The sequence below is a fragment of the Pongo abelii genome, chromosome 17, assembly GCF_028885655.2.
Source record: "Pongo abelii isolate AG06213 chromosome 17, NHGRI_mPonAbe1-v2.0_pri, whole genome shotgun sequence".
Taxonomy (NCBI): domain Eukaryota; kingdom Metazoa; phylum Chordata; class Mammalia; order Primates; family Hominidae; genus Pongo; species Pongo abelii.
In genome coordinates this window covers 61,139,869-61,164,174 of record NC_072002.2, presented here as the reverse complement: position 1 = coordinate 61,164,174, position 24,306 = coordinate 61,139,869, and the positions used below count along the sequence as shown (strand labels likewise).

General features: G+C 47.4%; 1 protein-coding gene across 1 annotated transcript in view; it reads left to right on the top strand.

The window, feature by feature from the left end:
• Window positions 1-24,306, top strand: part of ST8SIA5 (ST8 alpha-N-acetyl-neuraminide alpha-2,8-sialyltransferase 5) — a 79,007-nt gene that overhangs the window by 46,002 nt on the left and 8,699 nt on the right. The window contains exons 3-5 of the mRNA XM_024235964.3: window positions 6,256-6,348; window positions 18,925-19,011; window positions 22,362-22,506. Of these exons, the coding sequence (XP_024091732.2) occupies window positions 6,256-6,348; window positions 18,925-19,011; window positions 22,362-22,506 (325 nt within the window). The remainder of the gene's footprint in view (window positions 1-6,255; window positions 6,349-18,924; window positions 19,012-22,361; window positions 22,507-24,306) is intronic.

Below are 24,306 nucleotides of genomic sequence, written 5' to 3'. Positions count from 1 at the left end.
GATAGAAAGCTGAATGCATGGACCTCATCTTGTAGCAGCCAGTGGTTGCTGGGACCCAGAGTACTGTGGCCCCCAAGAAAGGAACCATGGCCATGGAGAAGCTCTGGAGAGGGAATCAGGCCAATAGGGGAGCCTCTGTGGGGCAGGCTTTTGGGGAAAGGCTCATAGGAATTACAGACCCAGGCTCTCAGAGGGCCAGACCCTGGGCATGCTGAAAGGAGGGCTTCTTGGGAGAATCACTTGAACCCGGGAGAAGGAGGTTGCAGTGAGCCGAGATCATGCCACTGCACTCCAGCCTGGGTGACAGAGTGAGACTCCGTCAAAAAAAAAAAAGAGAAAGAAAGAAAGGAAGAAAGGAAGGAAGTAAGGAAGGAGAAGGGAAGGGAAGGGAAGGGGAAGGGGAAGGGAAAGGGGAAGGGGAAGGGGAAGGGAGAAGGAAGGAAGGAAAGAGAGAAAGAAAGAAAAAGAAAAAGAAAGAAAGAAAGAGAAAGAAGGAAGAAAGAAAGAAAGGAAGAAAGAAAGAAAGAAAGAAAGGAAGAAGGAAAGAAAGAAGAAGAAAGGAGGCCTCCTTAGCCCACAAAGCTGGAGCCCAGTCTGGGCAGGGAGAGGAGAATTGATGCCCAGGGCCACCGTGTTCACCTCTTTCTGGCCTTCTGCATTTGTCTTCTCATTTAGTGGAGGGCAGAGAGATGGGGCAGAATGATGCAGCCTGGCGCCAGCATCATATTTGGCTGCTGGAAACTGAGTGGCATTTGAGAGGAGTTGGGCTCCTGATATGACCCGCTGGGACTATTTATACCTGTGAGATGCCCTACATGGTGCCAGGGTCCCCTCCCCTTTGATGTGGGTAAAGATAGTCTTTCTAGCATTGAAAGAAGAGACTGTGACGAACTCACCTTGAGAGGCTAGTAGAGTTTAAGAAGGTTGGAGAAAGTGCTTCCCTCAATCTTCTAACAGGATAAGGGGAAGCTCGAGATAGTTAGAAGAAGGTCTGGGACTTAAAAAAGCATTTATTAGTGATTTCCAATAATAAAAGAATCATAATCCCATTGCAGGAAACTTATAAAAACACAGAAAAGTATTTAAAAAAACCCCATCATCCCATTTATTCTGAGAAACCCCTATTAATATTGTGTTTCAATTCTTTCCTTTGCCCACGCATTCACATACATATATATAATTCTTTTTGGAGATCATAGTTTTGTAACTTGCATTTTTTTACTCAACATTGTCATGTGAGCATCTTCTTATGTCATTAGACAAAAAACTTTAAGCAACATTTTTGATGTCTGTATATCTGTATCCAGACCAAATGGGAATTTCCATGAATTTCCATGACACCCTCCAAAATGCAGTTCTTGAGTGTCCTGTTAGAAGCAGAATATGGGGCAGTGCTTCTCAAAATCTTATTTCCTATCTTAGTCCTTTTGGGCTGCCATAACAAAATAGCTTAGACTGGGTCGTTTATAATTATAACAGGAGAAATTTATTTCTCACAGTTCTGGGGGCTGGGAAGTCCAAGATCAAGGTGGCAGAAGATTTGGTGTCTGGTGAGGGCCCATTCCTCATAGATGGCAGCTTCTTGCTGTATCCTCACATGGTGGAAAGGCAAAAGGCTCTCTGAAGCCTCTTTTATAAGGGCCTAATCCCATCATTGAGGGCAGAGACCTCATAACCTAATTACCTCCCAAAGGCCCTGCCTCTTAATACCATCACATTGTGGATTAAGTTTAAACATGAAACTTAATGTTTGTATCAGGGATACAGACATTTAGACCATAGCAACCTCAAGTCAATCATCTCTAGAGACTGAGCTAGAGCAGTACGGACCAAAAAAGCAAAGCCCAGGTAGGACAGAGAAGGAAGCCAGGGCTATTAGCTCCATTTTCCAGATAGGAAAACTGAGGCTTTAGACTCAGGCATGGAATAGTTTTGATGACTTGGCTAAGGTACTATATGGAGTGTTTTCAGGGTGCCTGGGATTTGTTTTAATCGGATATGGTAAGACACGAAAATATGGAAATGACTGTCATGAAGGAAGAGGTTTTGATACTCACAGATCCCTAGAAACAGGAGGCCCTGCAGGACCATGGGAAGAAGCACCCAGATCAGTAAGGAGGCAGAGGGAGCGAGGGGGAAGTGTGGGCAAGGGCCGTCGTTGGGATTTCCATGGAAAGGAACTGTGAGGCAGGGTTTGCAGGTTTAGGATTGGTTGATCTGAGTAATTTCAGTGGGTTCTGGGGTATAGGAGCTATCCCTAGTTGCCTAGGACCTGGCCCTGGGGTGAGTGGGGAAGAGCTATTCCAGTGTCCAAGAGTATGGGAGCCTGATAGGGGCATGGGCTCTGGATTGGTGTGCAAATGAAAGGTGCACTCACAGGCTAGTCCTTTACTATCTCCAGGAATTGGCTAGCCCTAGAAGAGGCAGTCCCTCCAGGGTCAGCAAGGCCCCAGGTGTCAAAGCATCAGAAGCACATGGTTAATGAGTGGAACCTCCAGTGAGATGAGCTGATCAAGCAGGTCCATGTCCAAACAGGACTTAGTGTGGGCTTTATCCACAGGGTGGCAGGGGGAGAGGTTTACTAATCAGAGCGGAAGGAGGATGTCACCAGTGCACACAGTGAGAAACTTCGAGTTGTTCATCCCTGACTCAGCCCTGCCGTCAACCAGCTTACCGTCAGAGACTGTCTCTGACCCCCTGGGACTCCCTGGGGCATCCACTGGTATCATGTGCTCTTTAGTGGCAGGACAAAGGGGACAGAGGGGAATGAGCATTTTTGGGGTAGTTCCTGTGTGCCAGTGGTTTCCATGAAATGCTCATCAGGGTTTTTTCTCAACCCTGTCGCACAGGCACTGCATTGTTTTTGCTGATTTGCAGACCGGAAAACAAAGGAGCAGAAAAGTGCCAGGCCTAATGTGGCTGTCAGAATACCATAGACTGAGTGACTTAGCTTATAAACAACAGAAATGTATTGCTCACAGTTCTGGAGACTAAGAAGTCCAAGATCAAGGCAGATTAAGTTTCAGGTGAGGACCTACTTCCTGGTTCATAAACAGCATCTCCTTGCTGTATCCTTACATAGTAAAAGGGAAGAGGAGTCTCTCTTGGGCCTCTTTTGTAAGGGCAATGATCCCATTCATGAGGGCTCTGCCTGCAGTACCTCCCAGTGGCCCCACCTCCTAATACCATTACCTTGCCTGTTAGGATCTCAACATATGGATTGTGGAGGAGACACAAACATTCAGACCATACAGAGGCTAATGAGGGGTGGAGGGATGTGAACCCAGTTCTGAAAGCCTCTCTACCTAAGCATCACCAAACCCATGGCACAAGGTCATTTGGAATCATGATGCTTCCTAGTTGGGTATATGAGTGATGTTGAGGATGCAGGAGAAAGAGGAACCAAGGAAGAGGCAAGGCAGGAATGCCTTTGTGGAGGAAATGGAAGGGCTGGCTGATTGAAGAGGTGGTGCTACCCTAGTTCAAACAGATTGTTTTAAAGAGGAGAAAAAAGAGATGCACAGAGGGGAAGTGTTTTACCCAAAGTCACACAGCTGGTTTGTAGCCATATCCGAGATGTATCTGCAAGTCTCCAGTTCCCCAATAACTGTAGGATAAGTCTCAACCTAATGATTTCCTGCATCATTTGAATCTGGACCTTTTCTTAGCAGCAACGTAGGACCATGGCTTTACTTGACTCAGTGGATTCCAAAGGGCTTAGGTGACACCAGCTCATGTTACAAACAGTGATCTTTGTGATAGGACACCAGAGCTCACTGCTGTGTGACTGGAAAATTAGGTGAGTTAGAGCCAAGGTCATGGGCTCGTTTTGTAGCCCTAGGCTGACCCCTTGTTCTTATTTGCAGATAACAGAATCTACATTAGCTAGTTAAAGCAGAAAAGGATTTATTAAGGGCACAGCTAGCTCAGATTCATGGGGAAAGCTGAAGAAATGACTGAACTCCCAAGAATTCCTCCCCAAATTGCAGTGAAATGGGGCCACCGTGAAAGCTGCTGCCTCTGATATAATCATGAAGGTGTTACCACTACTGCAGTTTCCAAGAGCCATGCCACCTCTGCCACGTTCTGCACCAGCAAAACCATGCCTTGAGCCTTGCCATTCTTCCCCTATAACAGGTCTGAATCCATCTCATGCAAATGCTTCTAACTGGCTGAACCTAAATTGCATCCAGAACCCTACCTGCAAAGGAGTCTGGGAAATGTCATTTTTAGCTTCCCTGCCTCTGTAGTACAGAAGATATAGAGATAACAAAGACACTGTCTCTGTGTTTGAGATGTTCGTGGTTTGGAAAGGAACACAATTACATAAACACACAATTGTACTATTACGTAGGTGCAAAAGTAATTGTGGTTTTTGCCATTACTTAAAAAAAAAAAAAAAGGCAAAAACTGCAATTGCTTTTGCACCAACCCAATACCACGTTATTTGCTCTAACTAAGAGACAGTGAGCAGGGGGAGCCCAGGGTCAGGGTCAGAGGAGGCTTCCCAGCAGCGTGGTTACTCAAGCCGGGTACTGAAGAATCCATTTGAGTTTGCCAGATGAGAAAGACAGAAAAGGAGTTGTAAGACACAAAGGTATTTGATATTTTGGGGATCTTCAATACCTAGTTCTTATTAACTTGGTCTAAATTCTTTTATGACATGAGAACAAGGAGCCAATTTATTTTGTAAATAGGGACCAATTTGTTGTGGAAAATATTTTAATATCTTAAAATATTATGTAAAATTATTTAAATATGTAATTATAGTACTTAAAACTATTACATTATATTAAAATTATTAAGGACAAATATTTATAAACATAACTTTTAAAGTATCACAGTATTATTTTAATGACAAAATGACAATACAAATACAATGATAATAATAATAATAATACCAATATTTTTAAAAGAAGCCAATATATTAGGTAAAATATTTCAAGATTTGTAAAGCAGCACATACATAAGTTTGTCCAGTGTGTGAGGGTATGTGGGAAATGACCACTGCTGTGTGCAGTGGTTTCTGGGAGATGCTTGAGCGATGCCTAATTTTCAATCCTTGGCCCTGGGGAGCCCCTCTCAGCTCTGATTCTTGCAGACTACCTGTTGCAAGGCCACTGATCCCATGTTTACAGTGGTTTGGCCCTGCAGGCTTCTGGATTCATTATGTTAAGGCTGTCCTGGGATCCAACCCTCCCAGCTCCATCCACCCCTGCCTCTGAACAACCGCCAGGAAGAGAGGAGCCGTGAGGAGAGGGCTCACCGGGCCTCTGCCACAGGAGGCCAGAGGGCCCTTTCCAGGGGACACCAGCCGTGCTCATAGCCAAATGGCAGAAAGAGCAGCCTTGAGTCAGCATGCAGGTTCCCATCTTGGCTCTGCCACCTTCCAGCTCTGGGGGTCTGGGCACCTTAGTTAATTCCCAGAGTCTGTTCAGGATGCTTGTGTCACTTTCCTCATAGGCTGATTAGAAAGATTAAAAGTAAATGCATCCATTCACATCAAATGCTTGGCCTGGCGCTTAGCCTATGGTAAGGGCTTAGTAAGTGTTGGCTGAAATTGGCATTGATATTCTGCATGAAGCTGGCAGAGGGACCCTGAGGTGGCTGTGACATGCCTGGAGCCAGCTGGTGCTGGAATGGGGCTTGGTCTCTTCTGCAGGTAGACCTAGACCAAGCCCTGGTCCTGCCCTACACGGACAGTATGACCCGGAGCCCTGTCTGATTAGCCTCAGTATTCTCAGCTGCCAAATGGGGAGAAAGGCCCATCAGTCTCAGCTATGTCACAGTGTAGGCACGAGGATCAAGTGGGAAAGGGGCAGGGAATGGAAGGGCAAGTTGGAGGCCAGAAGGCTCACTGTCGGACTCCCAGTGCTGCGCCAGAATGGCTCTGCTCTCTCTGCTTTCTCTGATCACAGTACACACAGCATCCCTCCTCCTCCCCTCTCCTTCCCAGCCACAAACTTGGAACCAAACCTGCTTCTGAATTTCCCTGTGTGCTGAAATCGGTTTACGTTTCTGTAAATGCCTACACTCCCAGGGGAGTGGGGCGCTGAGAGTAACTGACCACCCAGTGATCAAGCCAAAGAGTCCCATGGTCTGCCTGAAGCCCCTAATGGGACATCTGCTGGGATGGGGCTGGTTGGCTTTATTTATTTCACTGAGACAGACACTCCACCCCTGCAACAAGAGCCCCTGCAGGTCCTGGACATCCTGACCTGCTTCTCTGTTTAACCTGCCTCTGTTGCTCCCCAGGTACTTTGAATTTTATGAGGGGCCTTTTGAATATAACTCCACAAGATGCCTGGAGCTGAGGCACGAAATATTGGAAGTGAAGGTGCTGTCCATGTGAGTGTGGCCATTTGTGGTGGGTGCAGGGAGCATGTGGAGGTGGGGCAGGGGTTGGGGGTGGGTGCGGGGGGGCAAGGGTGGAAGGAAACAGGAAACACGTGGTAGGTTCCTATAGAGCGAAAAGTAGGTCTCCTTCCCCAGAGCCACTGGCATTTGGAAAGCCCTGGAGGGCTGGAACACAGTGATGATTGTGCCTGTTTTATGACAAAAGGCCAAGTTTGCAAGGTCACCTCTGGTGACTCGGTGTTAAAGTTCCCACCTCAGTTACTGGTCTCTGATTATCATCACTGGTTCCTCTTGCGTAGAAACTGAAGAGGGCACAGGACTGTTTTGCCTGAAATTCAGTACGTTGCACTGCAGGGTTAAGCGTTGCCCTCTTGCTATCACCTTTGAAGGTTTTAATTTTATTAAAAGTTTTGATTTTTAAATTATTTAAATGATACAAAATTTGTGCAGTATAGATGGTTATTCAATGAAGAGCCACTGAGTTCTCCCCAGAGGTGACGATGTGGCTTTGGGTATCCTTGCAGAGTCAATGCATGAATAAGAATCTGTGTATGGAGATTTAAAACTTTTTTTTTTTACATAACTGGTAAAAGAGCTATGCTCCCCACTCCCCACTTAACAATACATCACCTATAGCTCTTTTCAGCCCACAGGAGGGAAAGCACATTAAATGCTGAACATTTTAGCATGCATGTGCCCACCTGGGTTTCCACCCTTCACAGAACTGCCATGAATTCAGCAAACCCATTTAGAGGAATTGGTACTATATTAGTCATGACAGAATCTGTATTTATTTGGAAACAGTTACATCTGGATGTGGAAAAATATAGTTTTGCCTGAAATTCAGAGGCAGGCAATGTTGGGTGCTCAGATGGACTCATGGGTCCCCTGACATAACCCCAGGGGCATCTGGGGTCCCTGGCCCTCAGGCAGGGGCTGTTGTTCCTTTACCCATCTGACGTGATTCCAGCTAGTCTGCATCAGGGGAAGAACACGGGTTTTGGGTGGGCAGACCTGAGATCTAAAGCTGACTCTGGGCCTTAGCATATCTGAATCTTTCTGCAAATGTCTTAACTTCTCTGAGCCTTTCCTTACCTATGAAAATGGGGACTCTATTACCCTTTAAGGGTTGCTGTAGACTAGCCGAAACAAGGCAGGTGAAAATAGCCCAGGATCATAAGGTCAGGAGATCGAGACCATCCTGGCTAACACGGTGAAACCCCATCTCTACTAAAAAAAATACAAAAAATTAGCCGGGCGTGGTGGCAGGCACCTGTAGTCCCAGCTACTCTGGAGGCTGAGGCAGGAGAATGGCGTGAACCCGGGAGGTGGAGCTTGCAGTGAGCTGAGATCATGTCACTGCACTCTAGCCTGGGCGACAGAGCGAGACTCCGTCTCAAAAAATAAAATAAAATAAAATAAAATAAAAAAGAAAGTAGATAGCCCAGCAGCCTGCATGCTCAGTAGCGCACATCATAGGTGTTCAATAAATGTCAGCCCCCGTCTCTTTCCTTCCTTCCTTCCTTTTTGGAACTAGTAGCAGCAGCTTTTCTGGGCTGTCATGCACAGACTCCATAGCTCAGCGGTTCCTGGAGAGCTCCAAGTGTGAGATCAGCATCCAGCTGGGATTAGCTGCATTGTTTATGGCCCCTGTACTAACCCATGGTCTCTGTACCCTCTCTAGAGAAGGTGGGATACAGACACCACCTATCAGTTTCACTGAGCCTTGGGCTGAACACATACCACTGTGGTGCCCGCCCTTGTGGAACTCACAGCCACTGAGGGGGACAGACATTAATAACTAGTTACCCTAAGGAGCCAGGGTAGTGACAGGGAACTTGACCCAGGCTGGGGCTGGGGGGAGGTTGTCAGGCAACGCTTCCCTGAGGTAGGGACACTGGAGCTCCAGTCTGAAGGGTGACAGGAGTTAACTAGGCCAGGAGGACTCCAGGTGGAGGGAACAGTTTGTACAAAGGCCCTGTGCCAGGAGGGAGCCGGCTGTGTCCCGGGCTCTGAAGGATGGGGCAGCTCGAATGCCGGCGTGAGGGGAAGACACGGAAGCTGCACTGCTAGAGGGTCAGGTAGGGCCAGACCATGTGGGGCTTCATGGTACAGACCCAGGTTTGGGTTTTACCTTTATCCAAGGGCAATGAGAGCCACGGGAACGGTTTTAAGCAGGGCCTGGGGCATGTGAGCTGGTTGGTATTTTAAACATGCCTCCAAGGAGTTTTGATTTAGTGGCAAAAATGGCTGTTGGAGCCAAGTTCAGAAGCTGGTAGCAGAGAGTCTGTCTTCTCAGAATTCAAAGCTTTCAGGCCCTTCCATGTTTTACTGTGCAAATCCAGAGCACTGTGATTGAGAGCACACCTTCAAGATTTCAGAGAATAAATGACTAATTTCTGGGTTTTTTTCCTTTTTATTTTTGAGACGGAGTCTCACTTTGTCACCCAGGCTGGAGTGCAGTGGTGCCATCTCGGCTCACTGGAATCTCTGTCGCCCGGGTTCAGGCAATTCTCCTGCCTCAGCCTCCCAAGTAGCTGGGATTACAGGTGCCTGCCACTGTGCCAGGCTAATTTTTATATTTTTAGTAGAGATGAGGGTTTCACCATCTTGGTCAGGCTGGTCTTGAACTCCTGACCTCATGATCCACCCGCCTTGGCCTCCCAAAGTGCTGGGATTACAGGCGTGAGCCACCGTGCCCAGCTGACTAATTTTTTTAAATTATAAAATGTATAGTTTCTTCATGGTTCCTTCAAGGTCTGGACAGGAAGATTTAAGAAATCCTATGAATGGGTCATCCTTCTGGGGAACTTCCCATCCCTCTACGCATGTATTTTCTGTATGTTGGTGTTAGGTCCTGTATCAGTTTGCTGTAACAAGGTACACAAAACTTAATTCTTCCACAATTCTGGAGGCCAGGGGTCTGAGATGAAGATATTGCAGAGTTGGCTTCTTCTGAGGCCTCTCTCCTTGGCTTGCCAATGGCCTTCTCGCTGTGTCCCTATATGGTTGCCCCGGGTCTGAGTCTTGCCTGTGCTCTAATCTCTCTTTGTAAGGGCATCAGTCATATTGTATCAGAGCTCACTCTGATGGCCTCATTTTAACTTTATTACCTCTTTAAAGGCCCTATCCCTGCAGTAGCTCATGCCTGTAATCTGAGCACTTTGGGAGGCTGAGGCAGGTGGATCACCTGAGGTCAGGAGTTTGAGACCAGCCTGGCCAACATGGTGAAACCCTGTCTCTACTAAAAATACAAAAATTAGCTGGGCATGGTGGCACGCACCTGTAATCCCAGCTACTTGGGAGGCTGAGGCAGGAGAATTGCTTGAACCTGGGAGGTGGAGGTTGCAGTGAGCCCAGATTGTGCCATTGCACTCCAGCCTAGCTGACAGAGCAAGACTCCACCTCAAAAAAAAAAAAAAAAAAAAAAAAAGGCCCTGTCTCCAAATACGGTTTCATTCTATGGTCCTGAGGGTTAGGAACTCAGCATATGAATTTTGGGGAGACACAGTTCAGCCCACAACAGCCCCTGTCACAGCTTCCATTTAGGGCCAGATTAGAAATTACCCAGGGCCATTGTTTTGAGCTCAAAACACAAACACTGTTCAGTGTGATGGACAACCTCATATGTCCCCATGGTCTGACTATACTAGCCCATGGTCTCTGCACTCTCTTTAGAGAGGAACATGAGAGACAGTCACCTTCCATCGATTCCACTTGCCACCCCTTGTCCCTGTTATGGACTCCCATTGGTGGTGTTTGGGCCTGTCCACATTTGGCTTTGGTTCTCATCTCTGCCTCGGGGCACCCTCTCTGTCCCCAGGGGCTGGGCTCCTGGGGTGAGCAGCCATCCTAGCTGGGGCCCCTGGCTGAGCTGGGCTTTGCATGCCCTGCCTCTTCTACAGTAGTTACCTCTCTGTGGCCCCAAGCCCTGGGGGTCTGAGAGGAAACGAGAGGCTGGGCTGTTCATAGGGCATGAGTGTGTGTGCCTCCTTTCCTGAGTCCCCAAGCTGAGGGTCAGCAGGTCCTCCAGGGCTGAAATCAGGGAGCTGCAGATGCCGGCCTCTAGTCCGAGTGGTTCTGACACTATCTGGGGACCCGGGGGCTTCACTGTGCTCCAGCCCAGTGCCATGAGGAGGACTCATAGAGGGTCCGACCCTGAGTCTTCGGGAAAAGGTTAAAGTCCATCTGTGAATGGAGGGGCTGATGGATGCGCTCTGCCCCTTTGCGCCTGCAGAATGTCAGCTGGTGTTTTGTTTGAGGAGACAGGGAGGTATGTGATTCATCTGGGAACGATTCTGATCCACAATTGCTGAAATCAGTGGTAAAGATCAGTCCGCCAGAAAATCCCCACATGGAAAATGCCTCCCTCCCTGACAGTGTCAGATACATGAAGAACAACTCCATGATGATTTGTTATGAAAATGCATTGTCACTAATTCTTATTAAAATTATTTACACCTGTCATCTAGAGCCCCTTTATTTTAAAATAAGTATCTTCAGTTGCTGCCTGTGCTCACACCCAGATGGGGGTCATGCTGGAGAATTCCCCAGGCCAGCATCTCCCGTCACCCTTCCCCATTTTTCTGCCACTGGGAGCTCTGTGCTGAGCCCAGTACTGAGACCAAGAAAGAAGCTGGGAGCAAAGGCCAGCTGGGCAAATGCCCACTCTCTGGACTGGGAGTCCTTTTTGTGCCATTGCAGTGTTCACAAGTCTGTGTCCTCTGCCAGGTGGAGGTTCCTGGAGGGCCAGGACCCAGGCTTAGGCATCTCTGAGTCTGGCCCTGCGCCAGCTCAGCACTCATGTGTTAAATGAATAAGTGGACAGAGGGAGTGGGTGAGACCCGGGTGCAAACAGGAGGCCCATGGAACAAAAGAGGGAGAAAGGCCAGGGGCGTCGGCTCAAGCCTGTAATCACAGCACTTTGGGAGGCTGAGGCGGGTGGATCACAAGGTCAGGAGATCAAGACCATCCTGGCTAACACTGTGAAACCCCGTCTCTACTAAATATACAAAAAATCAGCCGGGCATAGTGGCAGGCACCTGTATTCCCAGCTGCTCGGGAGGCTGAGGCAGGAGAATGGCGTGAACCCAGGAGGCGGAGCTTGCAGTGAGCCAAGATCACGCTACTGCACTCCAGCCTGGGCGACAGAGCAAGACTCTGTCTCCAAAAAAAAAAGAGGGAGAAAGAAGAGTAAAGAGAGAATCACTCTTATTTCATTACAATTAGTGCCCAGCTCCCTCCCACATTTCCCCAGTTGAGGGGTATTACTATTTTTAGTCTGTCTATAGATTACCTAAGTAATCGATTTCTTGTTCTACCAAATATCAACAGTATCTCTTCATCCTGTACTGTGTAAGATAAGGATATTAAAATTATTCCTACTCTGCAGTTCCCCCTCCAGCCTATGGTTTCAGTCATCCATGCATTGACTTTTAAAATGACAAGGCCAATAACATTTGTATTCTATTTGTAACCATACCAAGCCCTTTTTGAAGCTTTTTCTAGAGGTTGACTCTAAAATTCGAAGAATAACAAATAGTGTTTTCCATTATTGGGATGATGTAGATATTGTTCACTGAAGGCCAGGGAGGCACCAGGACTCCATCAACTTTCTTGTACATGTTTCTTTCTTTTTTCTGGAGCTTCTAGCCATCTTTTTCCCCTTGTTTCCTCTATTATAGCTGTATCTATTTCCCTGCCTCTCCATCGGTCAGGCATTCCCTTTAGGGTTTCTCTTCATCATCTTGCTCCAGCCTGGCTGCCCTCTTGCTGGGTCATGTGGCTGCTGTTTTGGGGCTTCCTTTCTCTGCCTTCTGAGGTTGGATTCACCTTTGCTTAGAACCTATAGCTTCTTTTGTGTTTACTTCTTCCTTTTACTTCCACCCATTCTCAAGTAAATACCAAAAAGTGACAGGTGGGAGGTAAGGTTTTGAGTTCTTTTGTGTCTAAATGACTGGATTCTTTCCTTTTACCTGATTGTTGGTGTGGCAGGTTGTTGGATTGTTGTTTGGATTGTTGGCGTGGTGGGTTTTGGTTTGATTGTTGGTGTGGTGGGTTGTTGGGTTGTTGATTTGATTGTTGGTGTGGTGAGTTGTGGGATTGTTGTTTTGATTGTTGTTGTAGTGGGTTGTTGGGTTGTTGGTTTGATTTGTGTTGTGGATTGTTGGGTTGTTTTGATTGTTGGTGTGTTGGGTTGTTGGGTTGTTGTTTTGATTGTTGGTGTGTTGGGTTGTTGGGTTGTTGTTTTGATTGTTGGTGTGATGAGTTATTGGATTATTGTTTTGATTGTTGGTGTGGTGGATTGTTGGGTTGATTTGATTATTGGTGTGTTGGGTTGTTGGGTTGTTTTGATTGTTGGTGTGATGAGTTATTGGATTATTGTTTTGATTGTTGGTGTGGTGGATTGTTGGGTTGATTTGATTGTTGGTGTGTTGAGTTGTTGGGTTGTTTTGATTGTTGGTGTGGTGGGTTGTTGGGTTGTTGTTTTGATTGTTGCTGTGGTGGATTGTTGGGTTGATTTGATTGTTGGTGTGTTGGGTTGTGGGGTTGATTTGATTGTTGGTGTGGTAGGTTGTTGGGTTGTTTTGATTGTTGGTGTGATGAGTTATTGGATTATTGTTTTGATTGTTGGTGTGGTGGATTTTTGGGTTGGTTTGATTGCTGATGTGTTGGGTTGTTGGATTGTTTTGATTGTTGGTGTGGTTGTTGGATTGTTTTGATTGTTGGTGTGGTGGGTTGTTGGGTTGCTGGTTTGATTGTTGGTGTTGTGGGTTGTGGGGTTGTTGGTTTGATTGCTGGTCTGGTGGGTTGGTATTTTAGGTGAAAATCATTTTCCCTTAGGATGTTGAAGACCTTCTCTACCAACTTTTAGCATCCAGGGATACATGAGAAGCATGAGAATGGTTGTTTTGTTTCTTTGGAAGTATCCATTTTTTTTCCTCTGGAATCTTTACAGTCCTGAAATGTGGAACCTTTTCATTTGGAGTTTGTGTCCAGACTCTTCAACTTTCTCTCAAATCTTTTTATATTCCTTCTTCTCCATTTCTCTCTACTTCTCTCTAATCTAAGAATCCTATACTTCTGGATTGTACTGCTAGCACTCATATCTTTTTATTGTTGTTGAGACAAGGTCTTGCTCTGTCAACCAGGCTAGAGTGCAGTGGTGTGATCATAGCTCACTGCAGCCTTGAACTCCTGGCCTCAAGCAATCCTGCCGCCTCAGCCTCCTGAGTAGCTGGAACTATAGGCGCATGCAATCACACCTGGCTGATGTTTTTCAAACATTTTTTTGTAGAGATAGGATCTTGTTACATTGCTCAGGCTGGTCATATCTTTTAATTTTATCTTTTTTCTCTCCTCTTTTTGCTTCCACATACTGGGAAAATCCCTTGACTTCATCTTCTGGTGAACCCCTCCCCGACAAGATTTCTTTCTTTGTACCCTAAGTAGAATATTTTTAAGTTCTGTTTTGTTCCTCCAATAGTTGTCTTTGCGGTCATTTTATCTGATGGATTATCTTGGTCTCACTTCAGGTTGACCAGGTGACCCTTGGCTATCTATCCATATTTAACCTTGAAATAAAAACTGATAGGAGCTCTGTGTCTGAAGTTGTTCACGATGCTCCTGGCCCTTTTGTTGCTAGAATGGCCAGATCTTTTAACTGTAAATGATACTTTTTTTTTTTTTTTAACAGAGGAACTAATAGTCTGATTCTATCTCTCCTTCCCCTCTGCTGGACATTAAGCATTTGGCTGCCATGGTTTTTGGTGGGGTAGGGGGAGTGTAGGCTTGATGGTTCTGCTTACAGACTCACAACTGATTCTCATTTTTAGGGCCATGCTCCCTCCCCATCCTCCACCCACCTCTTAGAATTTTCCATGTGCAGATTGGCTCTAGGTACTTGGGCTGTGTCATCCTGTCCTTGTGCCACTCCCTTGTACTTCCATACACTTGTTGAAATTTCTCTTCCACTGAGATGCCCTTCCCTGTCATTCTATTCGTCTATGGGCTTGTACCTTTTTTATTCCTCTGCTGGAATGTTAGTGGTGTCTTGGGAGAAAGAAGAAAAGTGCCTGGGGTCAACCCTTCATCTTTAAAGTAAAGATGATCTCTGCATTTGTAAAGCAATTTGTAAAATCTTTTTACACATATTATTCCATTTGAGCTCTCTGACAACCTTTAAGATTGGAAGGGCAGCAGCCAGCCATTATATCCATCTTACAGATAAAGCAGCTAAGTCTCAGATTAAATGACTTGCCCGAGGTTACACTGCAAGATTGGGATGGAGCCAGGATTCAAGGCTGGGTGTCCCAGGCCCTGACCTTGGTCCAGGGTGTGATGAGGGCATTGGAGGCAGAGAGAGTAGGGCCCAGACGCTGGTAACAGTAGAGCTTGGAACCCCGCCTAGAGTGTTGCCACGGCTGTGTTTCCAGAAGGGATTTGAAGCAGTGGCCATATAGGGGGCTGCTCTAGGGGCCTGTGGATTGCAGAGAGTGGGGAGGGGCAGGGGGCAGTGGGTGAGCCAGGGTGTCGCTGTATGATGGCCCCTCTCCCTCATACCCTGTGAGCTCCTGAGAGGGGAGGTTTGGGAAAGCTGCGAGGAAGGTTTGCCTTCTGTCAGCCAGTGTGGGAGGAGGAAAGCTGCCAGGCTGGGGCCTTTGCACTCACTCTTCTCTCTGCCTGGAATACACGTTTCCCAGATATTTACACAGCTCACTCCTGTGTCATTTCAGGTCTCTGTGCAATGTTCTCCTCCTCAGGAAACCCTTCCCTGATCACTCAGTCTGAAACAGTCACTTCCCTGTCCCTTTACCCTGCTTCACTTTCCTTCCCGGCACTTGCCACTTCCTGGCAAGGCATTATATATTTGTTTTCCATTTTCCTCCCGAATTGGTAAGTAAGCTCCATGGAAGCAAGGGGTTGTTTTGTTCACTACTGTATTTCTAGTTCCTGCCATATGTAGATACTCAACAAATAGTGAGACTTGATTTGAACTCAGGTGTTTCAATTAATTCATTAACTTATTGGTATACTCAACAAATATTTACCATGCATCTGCTATGTGCCTTAGCACTTGAGTTACAGTGATGAGTGCAGGCTTGATACCCTGCCCCCATGGTATTTACTGTCTAGTGGGGAAGATCAGGAGTCATGATAAGTCATAGGTTTTACAAAAGTGGCAAGTACAGGGGGCTGTGAGTGAGCATAGTCAAGGCAGTTCAGTTTAACAATAATAATAACTTATATGTACTGGATGCTTTCTGTGTGTCAGGTGCCATGCCTAGTCTTTTATCACATCATCCTATTTAATTATTTTAACAAATCTGGGAGGGCAAGAGACTATTATTACACCCATTTTATAAATGAGAAAACTGAGGCTCAGAGAGGTTAAATAACCAGCCTGAGGCCTCATAGTTAGCAGGTATCTGAACTAAGACTTGGGTCTTAGCCCCAAGTCCCACTAGTTCCAAAATCCATGTGTTTAGTTACTATCTTCCATGGCTTTTCCTGCAATCACCCCTCCCCCACCAGCCATGTATTCTTCCTGTAGGGGAGGCTTGCCTTGTTTGAGGACAACTGTTACCACCTCCAATTAAACACAGGACATGCCTCTGCAAAATGAACCCTTTTTTAAAAAGGGTTTTTTTTTTTTTCTTTTGAGATGGAGTCTTGCTCTGTCGCCCAGGCTGGAGTGCAATGGCACAATCTCAGCTTACTGCAAACTCCGCCTCCTGGGTTCAAGCGATTCTCCTGCCTCAGCCTCCCAACTAGCTGGGATTACAGGTGCACACTGCCATGCCCAGCTAATTTTTGTATTTTTAGTGGAGGTGGGATTTCACCATGTTGGCCAGGCTGGTCTCAAACTCCTGACCTCAGGTCATCTGCCCGCCTCGGCCTCCCAAAGTGCTGGGATTAGAGGTGTGAGCCAACGCGCCCGGCCTAAAAAGGGTTTTTAAAGTGGGTATTTGCTTTTTTTTTTTTTTTTTTTGAAATAATGGACCCCTGTAGGAACCTGAAGAAAGCTTCAGATTCTCCCCAAAGGTATGCACATGGGTGGATAGACATGGATTTTGCCTATAACAAAATCAGGGGGTACAGGCACTTCCTTTAGCCCTTCAATAGACCCCAGGTAAGAGCCACAGTGATAATAGTTTCTTGGTAACACTCAGCTCCGGAAGGCTGGGCACTTTCCCATTTATGATCAAACCAGGACAGTTTCCTTTCAAGGGCTCCTCTCTGCACCAGCACCCAAGACTAACAAGCTTCTTAGTGGTCCACAGCCAGGTGACCCCAAACAGCTACAGAATGCCTGGCCCTAAAGTGGAGACTGTGCATGATCAAGAGAGAGAAATCATGGTGTTACCTTTAAGGAGTGTATGATCTGTCTGCATTTCACAGTTTTATTGTAGAATTACAATCTTTCGGACTACTCAATGGAAAAAGGATCCCATGATCCAATACTTTCCTTGGAAATTCACAATATACGAGAACATATTAAGGGATCTGAGAAGACTTGCAGTAAAAAAAAGCATTTAACTTTATTTAGCTCAGCTTTCCCCAACTATATTTGACCATAGGATCCCCCTTAAAAAAAAAAAGATGCATAATTCTTTGCCAAAGATCTAGAGTTCATCAGGAACGGCTCGCCCAATTGTATAACATGTCTTGTGCTCCCTTCCTTAAGAAGGAGGGGGTGCTGACCTGGCTTGAGGAGCCTCCTGGATCTTTCTGGATCTCACGACTCTCACCAGGCCAGGGCCTTGCTGGAACCTTCAACGGCTGGGATCCTAGAGAATTCTGGACATTTCTGTAGAATAGGAGAATCACCCGCAAAACCAAGTGTAAGTGAAAGCAGGAAGGAATTGGGTAGGATGCAAGGAACAATTTCCTAACTGAAATGGGGAAGGAGTAACTAAAGATAGGGATAGGTAACGGAGATGCTAAAGCGGATCTGTGGCAGAGAGAGCTTGGGAATGTGGACTTGGCTCTGAGGTTAGGCACTGCTGAAAGAGGAGAGAAACGGATAAGAAGGGTGAGTGACTATTTGAGGTTAATGTACATGAGGATCTCATATTGGTCAGTTAATGTTTGTGGGAATTTGTATTTTTGATTTGGCTCAGTCATTCACTCAATAAATATTTATCAAGTATCTATATTTTGCTAAGCACTGTTCTAGAAGCTGGGGATACAACACTGAAACGATTATATGTATGCATAATTATAAATAAGTCGATGAAAATGTGTAAATTAAAAATGAGTTCTTTTTGCAGGTTTCGGTCAAAGGGAGAATGCTGTGTGGTTTAGACATTCCCTTTCCTGAGAGTGCTTTAGAATGTCATGATGCTGAGATGTTTAAATGCCAACTAGCATAAAGGCTGGCCGAGGGTTTTTCAGGGAGAAGGGGCAGTCTCAGGTTTCTCATCTCATCCTTTCTGTCATTTGGAAACTGTGATCCACCCTTGAGAAGGGAGAAAGAGAAGGGCATGCCCTGCTCATGAGCCCTACTGTGTGCTGAACTGTGTGGGTGTTTGATGGGTGTTCCACTGGGGTCTGACTCTCTTTATAGACAGATGTTCCCAAGAGAACTATGCAAGCCCTGGGGGGTGGGCACGTGAGGAAGAAGGTTTCAAAGTGTTTCTGGGATTTGTTTTAATCAGGTATGGTAGGACACGCAGACATGAAAATGACCATCATGAAGTAAGATGTTATACTCACAGATCCCTAGAAACAGGAGGCACGCCCTGCAGGGCAGCCCCAGGGCCGGTCAGGAGGCAGCAGTGAGGGGAAAGCGTGGGTGAGACTATTGAGGTTTTTGTGGGAAGGAATGGACAAGGCAGGGTCAGCAGCGTAGCCAGGTTAGGATTGGCTAGTTTGAATAATTCTGGCAGGCTCTGAGACATAGGGACTGCCTCTGTTTGTCCGATACCTGGCCCTGGGATGATTAGGGTGGGGGGCGGGGAGGGGATGGTGGCCTGTCAATGAGGAGGTGGTTGAGGGTGTGGGCTCCGATTGGTTGGTTTGCACATGAAAGGCACGCTTGCAGGACAGTTGTTTGCTAACTAGGAATTAGCAAGGCACCAGGTGCCAGAGCACCAGGAATACAGAAAATAAGAAAATACCAGGTGGGCACGGTGGCTCATACCTGTAATCTCAGCACTTTGGGAGACCGAAGCGGAAGGATCCCTTGAGGTCAGGAGTTCAAAACCAGCCTGGCCAACATGGTGAAACCCCATCGCTACCAAAAAGTGCAAAAATTAGCTAGGCATGGTGGCGCACCTGTAGTCCCAGCTACTCGGTTGGCTGAGGCACGAGAATCACTTGAACCCCAGAGGCGGAGGTTGCAGTGAGCTGAGATCACACCATTGCATTGCATTCCAGCCTGTATGACAGTGTGAGGCCCTGTCTTAAAAAAAAAAAAGAAAGAAAAGAAAACATGGTCAATGCCAAGGGCCAGCCCCAGGACTGGACTTGGCCTATGGGAGATCAGGCGGGAGCATTTCTGGGAATGATCGCGCTGTGTCCCGCCTGCCCTGCTCATATACTCTTCTGTCCTCTACTCCCAAGGGTGAAGCAGTCAGAGCTGTTCGACAGGTGGAAGAGCCTCCAGATGTGCAAATGGGCGATGAACATCTCTGAGGCCAACCAGTTCAAGTATCTATGATTCGTCTGTCCTCCCTTCTCCTTGTATGATTCTACTCACTGCCACCTCTTCTGGTCTCCGTTGTCCTGCAAGGCCCAGCTCTCAGCGGGCATCTTCCCCAGAGCAGGCCCTGACTGGGCTTAGGAATCCGGGCAGTGGGGGGGATCTGATTCAACATGCAGTCTGAGGCGGGCACCTTGCCCAGGTGCTGTCCTCCACCTTGTCTCCCTTAGTCCTTGCAGCAGCCTTGTGAGGTTGGTGGTGCCATCTCCAGTACACAGCTGAGGTTCACTGAGGCTATTAGCAGGGAAGCATGTGCCGGCGGTCTCCAGCAGGCCTGTGTGAAGGTGCATTACGCATCCTCTATGGCCTCCTGGTCCTCACCTCCCCTGTCCTGGGGCAGCCGCTCTGACCCAGTAGCTTCTCTGCTTCTCAGAGCATTTGAGTTCTTCCAGCCTCCATGAGACATTTGAGCCCTGCTGCAGATTATTTTATAAATGCTCTCTAACCAAAATGAGCAGATTATAAAATCCCAGAGAGGTAAGAGCTGCATCTTAAAGTTGTCCTGTGGGAACTCAGCAAACAACAGATGTCCAAAAATTCTTTTTGATGGATGGTGAACTTTAGGGTCTTCTCCATCTCTAAAGTTCTGTGAGCTTATGGGATTATTTTTAGTGCAGGTAGACCTTATTTTATGGAGTTGATGTAATCTGGCAATTTGTGTCTATACTGGATTTCAGCACTCAGGTCCAAGTTTAAATGTACTGAGGAGCTCTAAGCATGAAGGAGTCCTGCACAAGATTGTGAAAAGCAAAGATGACTAAGCTTTTTCTTTATAAATCATTTGTTCCAATTTGCTGCAGCTCCAGACCAAGTCTAGAGGTAGAGTAGTAGTTTTAAGAGGCACATTTTCAGAAATGTGAATGTTTAAAGTGCTAACACTTGAAGATCAGGTGCCAGAGGCCTCTGGGAGACTACGGAAACCCAGCAAAGGCCTGACAGTAGTTTGCAGAGACTCACCTATCATAAAAAACAGAACACGAGCTTGAGCAAAGTGCTGGGAGAATAGAGAATAGAACCATAACCTGTGCTGCCAATTGGCCCCTTAGAAATGTTACTGTGTACACTGCACAGAGGTGCCCCTGGGGGCGAGTGAGACCTGACACACTGAGAGTATGGCTGATAAAACACTCAGCCTGGACCAGGTCAGTGAGAGGCAAAAGCCTATTGTCCAGACTTAGGGCAGAATAGAAGTCTCAGCAGTGGACCAGGCATGGTGGCTCACGCCTATAATCCCAGCACTTTGGGAGGCCAAGGCGGGTGAATCACCTGAGGTCACCTGAGGTCAGATGGAAAGGAGTTCAAGATCAGCCTGGCCAATATGGTGAAACCCTGTCTCTACTAAAAATGCAAAGAAATTAGCTGGGTGTGGTGGTGCACGCCTGTAATCCTAGCTACTTGGGAGGCTGAGGAAGGAGAATTGCTTGAACCCGGGAGGCGGAGGTTGTAGTGAGCGGAGATCATGCCAATGCACTCCAGCCTGGGCTGGAGACTCCATCTCAAAAAAAAAAAAAAAGAAAAAGTCTCAGCAGCAGGACTCACATATCTCAGGAAACATGAAGCAACAGGGAAATGATGTGGCAAGAGAAAAACAGGGATGAGTGTGGGAGCCTTTGGCAGGGACAAGACAGCACAGTGCAGGGGTGGCGCTCCGGGCGTGAGGGGTGTGGAGCAGTTTCAGGTGTGAGAAAAGGCAGTGACATCAGGCCTTGCCATGCTGTAAGTGAGAAAACCTTCCAGGCTGGTCATTGCCTCCCTTTGCTCTCATTTCAAGCTCATGGAACAATGATGAGATGCTTCATTCAGGCTGGCAGGAACGTGGTGCCATGAGGGAGTGGCAGGTGGGTGCTAGAAGGCAGGCATGAGCATTCGAATTACAGGAAAGGAATCCTGTAACAGGCCTTCTCCCACCCTGCTGCCTACAAATAGGCACACTGACATTCTGGTTTGTATATCAGTCACTTATGAGCTTGGTTAGTGTGAGTCAGTATCCCTCAATAGGAGTGATCTCCAGTGGACTGACAAGACTGAGCTTCTGAACTAGCAAAGCTAAAAGGCCCAGATGCTGGTTTGTAATGCCAATCCATGGCCCTGCCTTGCCAGGCCTCTGGCCTCCTCTCTGGGAAGCCTCAGTTACATTCTGAAACCCAGCTCTCCACAGGAAATTCTGCTTTCTGTGACTGGGAGCCAGCTAGGCTTCCCAGTGAAGTACCTGCAAGAGGTGAAATTTAAAAAAAAAAAAAATTATAGGCCGGGCATGGTGGCTCACACCTGTAATCCCAGCACTTTGGGAGTCTGAGAGGCTGAAGCAGGTGGATCACCTGAGGTTAGGAGTTCGAGACCAGCCTGGCCAACATGGATAAACCATGACTCTACTAAAAAAAAAAAAAATAGCCAGGCATGGTGGTGCTTGCCTGTAATCCCAGCTACTTGGAAGGCTGTGGCAGAAGAATTGCTTGAACCCAGGAGGCGAAGATTGCAGTGAGCCGAGATCGCACCATTGAACTCCAACCTGGATGACAGAGTGAGACCCTGTCTCAAAACCAAACCAAACCAAACCAAACCAAACCAAAAAAAAGCATAAAACCTTCCTGGCTTTTGCAAGCTGGAATCACAAATTACAGAGGATTAGAGGTAGAAGAGCCAAGCCTGTATGAAGAAACTAGGGCCCAGAGAGAAAGAGAGAGACCTTCCAGTAGCCTCACAACTGGTGGGGGCAGAGCAGAAGCGAGAATCCAGGCCTCTTGACACCAGGACGGCAGCCCAAGTTTCCATGCCAGGCCTGGCTGGGAGCTCTTTGGAAAGCTCCTCCTCACCCTCTATTAGTGGCCAGGACTCAGGCTCCGTCGAGGAGTTCCATACAGTGCAGACAGGGGCAGCTGGGTGGGGCTTCATGGAAAGAAACCTGGCCTGGGCCCTGAATGAGTGGCAGAAGGCAGGGGCCTTGGGAGAGGCGTTGAAAAGGGAGGGTACAGCATGAGCAGAGGTGCAGGGTCGGGGCAAGCCTGGGAATGAGTGGGCAGGAGAGGCCTCGGCTCCATGCAGGGTGGGGACGTGTGTGGGATGGGTGGGCAGGAGAGGCCTCAGCTCCATGTAGGGTGGGGGCGAGCGTGGGGATGGGTGGGCAGGAGAGGCCTCGGCTCCATGCAGGGTGGGGGCGAGCGTGGGGATGGGTGGGCAGGAGAGGCCTCGGCTCCACCCCTCTGTTCTCCGTGAGGCTGTGCTCTGCCCTCCATCACGTCTTTCCTGCATCACGTCTTTCCTGCATCACATCTTTCCTGCCTGTCTCCCTGCCTGGCAGGTCTACTCTGTCCAGGTGCTGCAATGCCCCTGCCTTTCTCTTCACCACCCAGAAGAACACTCCCCTGGGGACAAAGCTCAAGTATGAGGTGGACACCAGTGGCATCTACCACATCAACCAGGAGATCTTCCGCATGTTTCCCAAGGTGCTGCTTTGGGCGGGGGCGGTCTGGGTGGGGCGAGGGAGCCGACCCAGCAGTAGCCCTCCGTGGCAATGCCCCTGGGGTTTTGCCTGACTTACTCACTGTCCTCCGGACTCAGTTGTCTTGGTCCTGGTTGACCAGTTGTCTGAGGTGCAGAAGCCCACCCCCTGGGTTTCTTTGGGGGTTCTGTCTGAGAACCATGACTGCCAACTGGCTATGATTTGAGTGACTTTTGGCGAGAAAGTGACTAGAAAATTCTGGGTATTGCATTGCTTGCAGAGGATATCCTGCAGATAGGGAGAGAATGACAACGCATTTGTCCCCGACCTAAGGTAGGCACAAGAGCAAACGCACATGCAGAGGTTGTGAGCACAAAAAAGAACAACCCAGTGCAGATCTAGACTCTGATTCAGCCCACTGGATGACCGTGGGCAGATACTTTGTCTTTCAAAGCCTCAATCTCCTTATTTGTAACACTGGGGCTTGGACTATGAATAGATTTGGCTGATTATAACAGAACATCTAAAATATCAGAGACTTAATCAAGATAGATATTTATTTTTTTCCTTTCACATAAAAGAATTCTGGAGATAGGCTGTGCAGGGCTGGCACGGTGGCTCCCTGGTCATGGAGGACCAGAAAATGAATGAGCTGCAGACCTGAATGGTTCAGATCACTGACCTTGGCCATTGAGGACCGCAGTGAGGGAGCCGCAGACGTGAACTGTTCAGATCACTGATGCTGAGCACCTGCAATCACCTGGGCTGACGGTTGGTGCAGACTCACCGCACTACTCTTAGAGAAGGGGCGCTGGAACCTGCGCTTTCAGCCAGTTCTGGCAATTACCCAGGTGGCGTATGGACTCTGAAGAGGAGGAAGGTTGCATGGGTGTGTTCATAACCACATTCGGGAGAGCTCTGGGCCCAGGACAGCACTCAGTGAATGTAGTTTATAGAAATTCTGAGTGGGGTCATGTGGAGGTCTTTTTGGATGAAATCTGAAGGCCTTGGCTGCCTTGCTTCTTGGCTGAGTGCGAAACAAAACCCAGAGTTCCCTGCATTCTGTGACTGGTACCAGAGTGTATAGGTAAGACTCATGCATTCTGGGGATGTGGGGGAGGAGCTGCAGGTGAGTGGTGTCAAACGTGTTCTCACTCACTGTGGCCCTAAGGGAGGATGGTGTTGAGACACCTTTACAAGGTGGGTCTTACAAGGCCTGGAACATGAGGCTGGTGACAGCAGGTGGATTTGCATCTCACGCAGGTAATGCCAGTGGGTGTAACACAACTTAGTATGACATACAGATCCAAGGAGAACTGGCGTATGGACCGCTGAAGGCCAGGGACAGACAACAGGGCTCACCAGACATTCTCCAGAAAGCACCAGGCAGTAACTCTTTTAGGATTTGCAGTTCATAGTCTCGCTGTCACTACTACTCGCCTCTATCATTCTAGCACAAAAGCAGCCACAGACATTAGTAAACAAATGAGAGTGGCTATGTTCCAGTAACACTTTCAATCCTATTAGATGCCAAAATTGGAATTTTACATAGTTTTCATGTATCACAAAATAGTTTCTTCTTTGGGTTGTTTCCAACCATTTAAAAATAAGAAATCCATTCCTGGCTTGCAAGTTACACAAAAACAGACGGTAGGCCAGATGTGGCCCACGGGCTATATGTAGTTCGCTTGTCCCTGAATTAAAACAATGTGACATAGAATCACATTTCCTGAACTTCTCTAAATGTAAGTATCTCTTTGTGTCTGTAAAAGATTCAGCTTCCCAGCCTCCTATCTGTGAGACT